General features: G+C 44.2%; 2 protein-coding genes across 5 annotated transcripts; both read right to left on the reverse strand.

The window, feature by feature from the left end:
- Positions 1-2,764: 2,764 nt before the first annotated feature.
- Positions 2,765-4,826, reverse strand: LOC125520254 (3-ketoacyl-CoA synthase 6-like). The gene is made up of 2 exons (XM_048685121.1): positions 3,378-4,826; positions 2,765-2,969 (listed from the first exon to the last, which is right to left on the reverse strand). Exon 1 carries the CDS (start codon positions 4,794-4,796, stop codon positions 3,426-3,428), a length of 1,371 nt encoding a protein of 456 aa, XP_048541078.1. The 5' UTR covers positions 4,797-4,826; the 3' UTR covers positions 2,765-2,969; positions 3,378-3,425.
- LOC125520255 (acylphosphatase) lies at positions 2,765-8,872 on the reverse strand. Of its 4 annotated transcripts, none has more exons than XR_007288586.1 (4): positions 8,395-8,871; positions 5,838-7,642; positions 5,616-5,742; positions 2,765-2,969 (listed from the first exon to the last, which is right to left on the reverse strand). XR_007288586.1 is itself a non-coding variant. In XM_048685122.1 (2 exons), exon 1 carries the CDS (start codon positions 8,812-8,814, stop codon positions 8,422-8,424), a length of 393 nt encoding a protein of 130 aa, XP_048541079.1. In that variant the 5' UTR covers positions 8,815-8,870; the 3' UTR covers positions 2,765-2,969; positions 8,395-8,421. The 4 variants fall into 4 exon arrangements, 1 of the variants encoding a protein (XP_048541079.1); XR_007288585.1 differs by having other exon boundaries at positions 5,616-5,756; XR_007288587.1 differs by lacking the exon at positions 5,838-7,642 and having other exon boundaries at positions 8,395-8,872.
- Positions 8,873-9,489: the final 617 nt, after the last annotated feature.

Raw genomic sequence — 9,489 nt, forward strand, 5'->3', positions numbered from 1 at the left:
ACACGTGTTGCTTGCACGTCTTGCACAAGCGTGCAACCTTTACCTTCCCTTGTTTGTCCTTACTTTTTCGACCCCCTCCTTGATCTCCTTTCCTCGCTTTATTCTTTTGCATCTCCCCACGGTACGAACATCAGTCGGCGGATGTATATGAACTTCGGCGGGAATGTTGCAACCAATAAAAGCCTCATACTCCTCTTGCCTAGTGCTTTGGGCGGCTGCAGAGATCATCTGCTCCAAAGGCGCCTCAATGTTCATCACACTTAATGTTAAGAAGTCCATGCCTATAGTGACTATAGTTCTTCTTGCTTGTGGCATCCGCCCAGAACACACGCACTAGCTTCCCTTCATCATTCACTTCAAAATCATAGAAAAATGCTGAATTCACTTCCTGCTTTCTAGCTAATTGGGCAACAAACATTTGAGCATCCGCGTCTCTGATTTTATACCTGAGAGCCTGGTAGTAATTCTGCAAGTCCCTCTTTGTGCACCCAACATAAGGAATTCCACCCTCACTGACTTGCAGCAGCCTGTATGCCTGGGAGGTTCCAATGCTTGCCTTATGACATGTGTATAAAGTATTCTTTGCTCTCTCACTAACTCTGCAATTCGATCTAATCAAATGACGCTTATTAGGCGATACAAGACCATGAATGTGGTGCTCAACCCATGAGTCTATCTTGTAGGTGTTGTCTCCACAAAGTCTAACAAAGATATGGGCATCACAACCGCATAGCGTATTTGTCTGCTTACGCATTTTCTTCAAGGGGTCATCTATCTCCTTACAATCTTTTGACTTGAATCCTTCCCTATTACACATGAAACGCTTAGTCCGGACCACCTTATTCTCAATCTTTTTCTGCTGTCCGATACGAACACCAAAACCTGATTCATGTGCATATGCCTTGTAGAACTTCTCCATTGCCTCTAGTCCTTTAAATGTCATACCCACTTTAGGCTTCAACTGCTCATCACATTCAGGTATAAAAGACGAAGACTGCAATGTCAAGAATAAACTATAATAAGCACTTCATCCATAGTTTCAGTTGTTAGTGCAAACTGAACTTACAAAGAGAGGTATGTCTGCCATGTTTGTATTCTTTTTGGGTGTATTAAATCCCCCATGGCTCATATGCATTTGAACGTTGTTGATTGGATCCATATTGCTGCACACACATGGCCACATGATTAGCCTTTCAACCTACATACACACGTGTATACACAAGGACTGAAATTGTGTGCTGTTTTACCTCAAACTTTTGATGCCCTCGTGTTGCTGGTTGAAAGAGATGTTGTACTACTTGCTAGTCGCTCATCCGTTGTTGTCACTGCAGAAAAGTATTGCCAGTTATAGAGATAGGTCTAGATCGGGGAATAACATGCATGGGGCGATGGTTGATCGGGGAACATGCATGGGGCGATGGTTGCCAGGTTCGTGTTGACATGGGAGCAGAGGAGCACGTACAAGACTGGTGTGGGGCAGTACCTGCATCTGCATCTGGTGGGTGCCGGCAGACGTCAGGATCAAGTCGACAGATATCGGAGGCACACGACAGCGGCGGCGGCGGCGGCGCACGACGCAGAGAAGCAATCTGGGGAGTCTTGCGTCAGAGGCTTCAGGGGTTTTTTTGTGAATAAAATTGGTTGTAAGTTACAAAGCAGGCAGGTAAATGCAATTAGTCTCTTGGCTGCACGTGAGGCTCAGGATTAAAATCGTGGGGTTGAAACGGACCGGACACACGGACACACGATAGGTAGTGGATTCACGAAATATATTGTCATTAATAAATATTTTTAACTATACAATTATCGAACACAATAAAGCATATGTATTTTCAGTTTTTGTTCTTATATAATTGCTTCAAATATTCATGCTCCATATGACCAAAACTTATTAAAATATATTGCGAATTATTCCTGAAACGTGTGGAGTATCATCTAATTTGTTTCCAATGACATCACGCAATCAAGAGCATTGCTTTTACTGTGGGCCTTACAAGGAAGGGAGGGGATCAGAGAAATCATCGGGCTAGTTTCCTAGAAACATAGTATATGTAGACGCAGACGTTTGTATACATGCACGAACATCCAGCCATGTAAAGCACTTTCAGGAGACGGAGTTGACGCATCTAAGATTGATGAAGTTATCAGAAACGCCATGTAGTCAAGGGGCACGCCATACCACTAAGAAAGTAATGTCAGAAGGCCTAGAATAAAACCTGAAAAATGTGACAACTCGTGCCAAATCTACGACTGAAACCTGGTTGGGATGGTTCCACCACAAAAAGTATTCCATCCATCTGAGTTATGCTTAGTTCGCTCACTGGCTATATTGTGTACACAATATAGTTGCCACAGAGTGTGTTAATGTTTTTGTCGAGTTAACCGACCCAGCTGAGCTTATAACGAATCGAATCAAACTGAGTTTTTTGCTCACTAGAGTTATCGAGCTTAGCAAGTTAGTACAAGATAGTGAGTTCAATCTAAATGATGGAAGTTGGCTCCTTACAGTTATGGATGTAAATGTTTCATAAATCTCGAACAAGTTATTTTGTTCACATGGATGCTTGTGAAGAATATGGTAGTGTGATAAATGAATTAGATTAGACATGAGTATTTCTGCGATTTATAGAAACATGATACAACTTTTTTGTTATCCCATTTGTTTAAGAGAGTATGACTAGCATTTCTTGAACGTAGCCAAGTTACAAAGAAATTACAGTATGAAAAAGAGTATCATAGGCATTCCTCAAGCACGAACTGTCTATAAAAAGACCAAATCACAAACCATTTCACATTATGAACCTTTCAGTCATCTCTTATTTTATTACAAAATGTCCAGGTTGTGATGACATAAACCATGTCACCGGGAAGATGTATATGATGGATTTTCTAAATCGTCTGTGATGGCACATTCTTAAGTAGTGGCATATCCTTTGTGGCAGTCCTCAAGCATCAGTGAAGAGGATGATCTGCACTAGAGACAAAAGTAAATAACCTCATCTTGCATCGTATAATGTAAGAGCACAATCAATTCTTGATATTTGTTTATCTTATTACGCTGGTTTGTTTGAGAGATGTTAAAGTTCATGATATGAAACTGGATTCTACTAAATTTTTGTGTATGAACAAAATAATCTGAACAACTATTGGTTAAACAGTTGGCAGTTGAAGAAAAATATTTGGAGAATACATATTTAGTGTACATAAGAATATGCACCTACAAACTAAGTTTTCAGATGCTTAAGAAAGCCAAGCTGCAGAAGCTAGCCCATCCGATTTATCTTACACATCTTGCTTAATGATAACAAAAAGAATAGAATGAAACAATCCAGAAAACTGGCGATGGTCGATAGCAATGGATGGTTTCAATTTTGTACCTTTGCGTTGCCTGTGATCTTCTTGGTGAGAGTATAGTCAAGTTAACTTTATTTCTGCACATCTAGTGGGTATCGATGGATGCAACTAGCCCATGGCCCATGGTCACCGTGAGATGTACATGTACGGATGCACACCCACACTGCGGAGTTGCATTCATATCCAGCTCCGAAACCAATCATCCAGACCCTATTACCTTTTAGCATTCGACCCTTGGCTTCTATGTATCCCAACTCGTACCACACAGATGCACTTGACTGATTTCCGAATTGATGCAGTGTCATTCGTGAAGGCTCGACATGCTCATCGGATAGATTAAGGCCACGTTGTACCGAGCTGATCACCGCTGGTCCACCAACGTGGATGCAGAAGTGTTTGAACGCTGTACGGAAATTGGGAATGTAAGGCCTTATCCTCCTCCCAAGGAACACCTTCCTCGCCAAGGAGACAAGAAGAAACTTGATCAGCTCTGATGTAGGCAAGACAAGTGGCCCCATGGCCGTGATGTTGGCCTTGAGAGCGTCTCCAGCAATAGCCATGAGGTTCTTTGACAGATTGGCGCCCTTGATTCCCTCGTCATCTTCCTCTTGGTAGACGCACCGGTAGGCATTGTCATCGCTAGCAGTGATCGTCCGCACAACATGTGTGAGGCGGAACCTAGCCTTGGACCTAGAACTCGATAACAGGACGGCTGCACCGCCCATGCGGAACAAGATATTAACCAACTGCATGGAGCGGTTGTTACCCGCATAGTGGTTGGGTCCGATGGTCTCCGTTGACACCACTAGCGCTTGCGATCCAAAAGGCATGACCTCCAAGATGTTCCTTGCAAGCCCAACTGCAGTTACTGTTGCACTGCAACCCATCCCCGAGAGGTTGATGACGCGAAGGTCACCTCGCAGCTTATACCTGCTGACAATCATGTCGGCGATCGATGGAACAGGTGAAAAGACACTGCAGTTAGTGACCAGAATGTCAATCGTATCAAGGTCAATCCTCGTCTTAGCCAGTAGATCATCAACCACTGAGAAGACGACCAGTTCTACTTCGGCGCGGGCTTCATCCAGACTACAATATGGCTCAATGTAAGAAAGTGCCGGTGGAACACAAGTCTCATCACTAAGACCGGAGTGCTCAAGAACTCGTGCTATGAAGTTAATGGTAGAATCGGCAAGGAAGGTCGACATATGTGCATGCTCGAGTAAGGCCGCCCTTGGGAATCGACAGTTGGGGCTAGGCCGGAAGCAAGCATAGTCAACAAGGTATGTGGCTATAGGGCGATATGCCAGGTAGACAGTAGCTGCAACAGTTGGAAGAACAATGGGCATGAGTAGGTGGATTGGCCAGAGGGCACGAAGTGGCTCGCCTGCAACGGCAAGCCATTGTGCAACTTTTAGGAGGCAGGCAGCTGCTAGTGTCATGGCGTTGACAATATGGAGGAGGATGCTGGCAGCTAGATTTTATAGCAATTTGAGAAGAGTGTGATGAGAGATGACGAAGCAGGTTGTCTGATGGTGTAGTGTATATAGGATTATTAGAGGAGGAAACTTGTGGGAGATCGTCATATGGGGATCAGGGTTGATGCTATAATGGGTTAACATTATATTGTTGCTTAAAAAGATTTGCAAAGAGCTATAAAATAAACCATAGGACAACTGTGTAACTGTCATGGCCTCTTGCCCTCTTGGGACCCTAACTTTCAACGTTTATTGCACTACATCGTAGCATATCGAAACAAAAACATTCTCCAAATAGCAAAAGAGTGGTGGGGGTCATGAGACCAGTCAATTTCTCAACCATCTATACTGTACGTATCATATCATTCATGTTGTGCATTAATAGTAGCCTAGAAGCCATGTTTTTCACATGGCACAGTAGGAGCACTCTTATTCAGATTATTAAGATGCCGACATTGTGAAGCTACCAACCAACTAATTTGGTCCATCTTTTCAGGGTACCTCCAAATAATCCCAGAAATTTTAGTCCATAGTTTTGTTTTTTGGGATTGTCCTTCAGAACGGTAATTTTCCGCCTGGGGATTGTGCCACGGGCATCATTTTGAGAGCAGCGGTCGGTTTGTATTTATAAAGCAATGATGGCGCAATAAATTAACATATATTGCTTCAATTGTTATTGCTAGAGAGGATCTACTGGAGCTATATGTACTCGAACAAAATAAGTAAACTGATACTAGGAATAGAAGGGAAATTGCAAAATAAAATATAATATCGATATATTACCCGATGATTTAGCAGATCCACCTCCACCTTATTATCAATAACGTATATATGAAGTCTTGGTCTCCAGTCGCCTTTGCATCCTCACTTTTTTCCGTGCCTCTAGATTAAAAAATAGGACGAGAAAAACCTACACAAGTTGGACTAACTTTGAAGGTTTTAAAGAGCCACAACAGCCGATCCCAAGAGGCAAGAACATGAATTCACTAAATCAGGGGCACTCACATTTCAAAATAGGTTGTGAACCGCTGCTTCATTGACAGATAACCGGGAAAGAAGGCAAAGATCAGGAAAATACAGAAGACTGAAACCACACTCCATAACAAAAGCTAGATAGCACCAACTGCCAAGACAAGACCTGATGCTACATGACAATCCACTAGATTGAGAGCCCTCGGCCCATGAGCAAACACCATGGCCTCCCTAGTAGGCACACCGAGACCAGGACGGTGATATATCCAATACATATCATACTCCTTGAATTTACTGGTGTCTTTTCATGATTCTAATTATTTTTGCAAACATATCCTTTCTGTTATTTATTTTGTGTATACAGATGAAACAACCCAAGAAAAGGGGGAAAATCTCACAAATTCCAGATTGCTCTGGAAGAGGAATGGGGTGTCAAGAAAGGATGTCGCCAATGCCAGCACATTTACAAAGTCTAACTTAAGAGGTGAGACGAAGAACAGAGAAGAATGGAGGCGAGCAAAACTCTTTTGATGCAATTCCCACCATAGATCACCGTTTTCTTTTCTCTCTACGCCCCGTAGCCTATCAAGAAATGACGACTGGTTTGTAAACCGGACAACATCCACCAGGGCAAGCTGGACTACCTCTACTGGGTCGCGACTCTGCTGCAGGTCATCAACCTGGTGTACTATGTCACGTGTGCCGCGCGCTCCACGTTCGACTCCTTGAAGCTCCACGAGACAGGGGAGGGGAACGACAGGTCCATGGTGGAGCTGCAAGAGAATGACTGAGTAAAGAGAAGAATGTACCTATATGCAGGTACAGGTTCAGCAAGCTAGAAGCGGGTAAATAGATGTTTGGAGACTGAAGTGATATGTATGAAGATCAGTCACAGGCAGAAAGTGTTCCATGGCAAATTGAGCGATACAACTGCAAATCCCAAAAACGTTTTCATCCAGCACAACATAAGCTGTATTATTATGCAAGCGCTATACACTACTACACAACAACTGCATGCATGGCAAGAGAAGCTGACTCGTTGCGTGTCTGCCGCGGTGACTAAGGAGGTTGACCGGGACGCAACGGAGGTGCTTATTTCCAAGGTCCGGGCTTCTGCTTTCTCGTTGATGCAGCAAGTCCCTGCTGCCCGTGCTTAATCATCGTTGTGTGTCTGCCGCGGTTGCTGTAGGTTGTTGGCCTGCGCGCCTTGTTATCCTGTTGTTAGTTGCTGGCCTGTGTGCACTTCCCGGGCCGGAGTGCCTTCTTGTTTTCTTTGTGCTTGTTGGCCCAGGCGGGCGGTATTGCTGTCGTGCTTGTGAAACTCTGCCTGGTGACTTTATTTATAAAGTTGGGTGTATGCCTTTTCTCTACTAAAAAAAGAAGCTGACAAGTACACACAAAGTCTTGGGCGGTTCAGCAGCAGTCATCCAAAAACTTTGGTAGGGTTTTGAGCAAGCACAAAGCTGCTCATGGTCATAGTAGGCTCTAAAGAATATTTGGTTTTAGACTTTCGGCTCTTCAGAATAAGGTACCAAGACATAGTACACCCAGATAATGAACAAACCACAGTTAAACGCTGTAATGAACACCAGTGATTAAACCATTGGGATTTGGGGAAGGATCCTCCACACCACGGATGCTTGGAGAGAACGAGGCGATGTTGGAGCAGTAGACATCAATGATCATCAACCATTGAGGGAGGAGATACGTCAGGAATGGAGGTCATAGAGACCTTGCTCCCTTGTTGGTGACACTTGGAGGTCGTTGAATGGAGGCTGGGGCGCTGGGCTGACCGGGCAGAGGAGAGGCTATTGAGTAGTACTAGTCGACTGGCACATCTGCAGGATAGACGGGCAATGAGTGGTAACGTTGATGAAATCTGGCCATTTGTTTCTTACCAAGAGAAGCCATGTACTCCCTCCGTTCACGAATAAGTGTACGTTTGGCATTCAAAATTTATCCAAAAAAGAGTGTACCAAGACTTTCTAATGCATTTTAAAGTAGAAAAAAAATGATTCTCTCTCATCATACGATAATCAAGACCAATAATATCCAACATGTGGTCTCCTCACTTTCTACATGGACTTAGCTCATTGGAGGTGGGGTAATTAAAGAATAGAGAGATGATGGTTTGCACCTTCCCAATGCAATTTTTCTCCACTCCATAATATGTTCTAAAATTTCTATATGTACACTTATTCGTGGACGGAGGGAGTACACATTTATTTTCCTTGCCCTGAATTATATGAACTATTCGACAGACTGGGTGATAAGAGATTCGCTTGATAATCTATATCAGGGGAGAAGTTATTTTGGTAGATCATCAGGCATATGAATGGCAGAGAATGGAAGAACACATTCGGTATACAATTTTACTATTTTGTTTGGTTATTTCTACTAATCCCTTAAAATAAAATTTCTACCCCCCTCTTTGATATGGGCTTACACACAAACAAACCGTGTATTGAATCTAACTGAATGGAAACAAACTCGACAACTCACAGTCCTACCGTTCGATTCAATAAGCTGACATCTCGCTCAATAGCATGCTAAAAATCATTGAAAGCGAAATATTCAGAGGTAGTATTACCATGTCAATGACAAGAACCAGCCGTCGTCAGGCGGTCGGCTTGCGGTGGAAGCCCTCGGAAGGGTCGAGCGGATCGGCTGGGGAAGGCAGCACCGCGGTGACGGCGGCGGCGGGAGGCCCTACGGGAAGGCGCCGGGAGACCATCTCGTCGACCCTGGCGGGTTCGCCGGACAGGAGGGCCTCCACGGTGCCGTCGTGGCGGTTGCGGACCCAGCCGGCGAGCCCGAGCGCGCGGGCCGTCTCCACCGTCCAGTCGCGGAAGAAGACGCCCTGCACGCGGCCCTTCACCACGACCCGCACCGCCTTGGGGGGCGATTGCTGCGGGTGCGGCGGGTTGGCGGAGGCGGCAGCGGCCATGGCGCGGCGAGAGGCGGCGGGGACGAGGAGACGGGAGGCCGTGGCAGAGGTAGAAGGGAACATTCTGGAGGAGTATGTGTTCGGATTTCAGAGATGGTTCTCTTTCGAGTTCGAGAAGGGTTGCATCTGCAATAGCAAGAGGAATTTTGATCAAAAAATAAAGGAAAATGTTATCTGGCGACCGTTCGCCACCGGGCTAACCCCAGCGAACGTTCTCCCTTCCGTCGCACGAATCTCGGCGGAGAGCCAACACCATGTAGGATCAGGATCGCTGGAGTGGTTCGCTGTTCCGATGCTTCTGGCGGACGCGTGGTTTTTCGTCTTCAAAAATTATAAGTGTGCACGTACAACTCACGTCTATTTGAACTAATAAGTGTGCATGTGTAATACGAGTCTATTTAAATTAACACACTATACTAAACTTAGTACAAAACAACTTATTCATAAATTTGAATTTTTCCTATAAAATACACAATCTCTTATTCTTTACTCGTACAAACAATTTGAAATATCATTTCTCCTTAATCAACATGTCTCCTATATTAAAAGACCACCCAGTGTTCCCAATGTATAAAACTCAAAATTATTTAAAAGATTTATCATGATTCTTCATATGCACACATTTATGCAAGTATAATCACACATGAAAATGTCACTTAGGACAAGCTAAGGAACCGTTTCACTGCCAACAAACTCCAGTCAAGAATTATTATTACAATTGAGTGTCAACCTCAATAG

Source organism: Triticum urartu, chromosome 7, assembly GCF_003073215.2.
Source record: "Triticum urartu cultivar G1812 chromosome 7, Tu2.1, whole genome shotgun sequence".
Lineage (NCBI taxonomy): Eukaryota > Viridiplantae > Streptophyta > Magnoliopsida > Poales > Poaceae > Triticum > Triticum urartu.

What these genes read in the sequence shown, in the direction of transcription:
- LOC125520254 (XM_048685121.1), bottom strand. Translation starts at nt 4,796, where the DNA reads ATGACACTAGCAGCTGCCTGCCTCCTAAAAGTTGCACAATGGCTTGCC.
- LOC125520255 (XM_048685122.1), bottom strand. Translation starts at nt 8,814, where the DNA reads ATGTTCCCTTCTACCTCTGCCACGGCCTCCCGTCTCCTCGTCCCCGCC.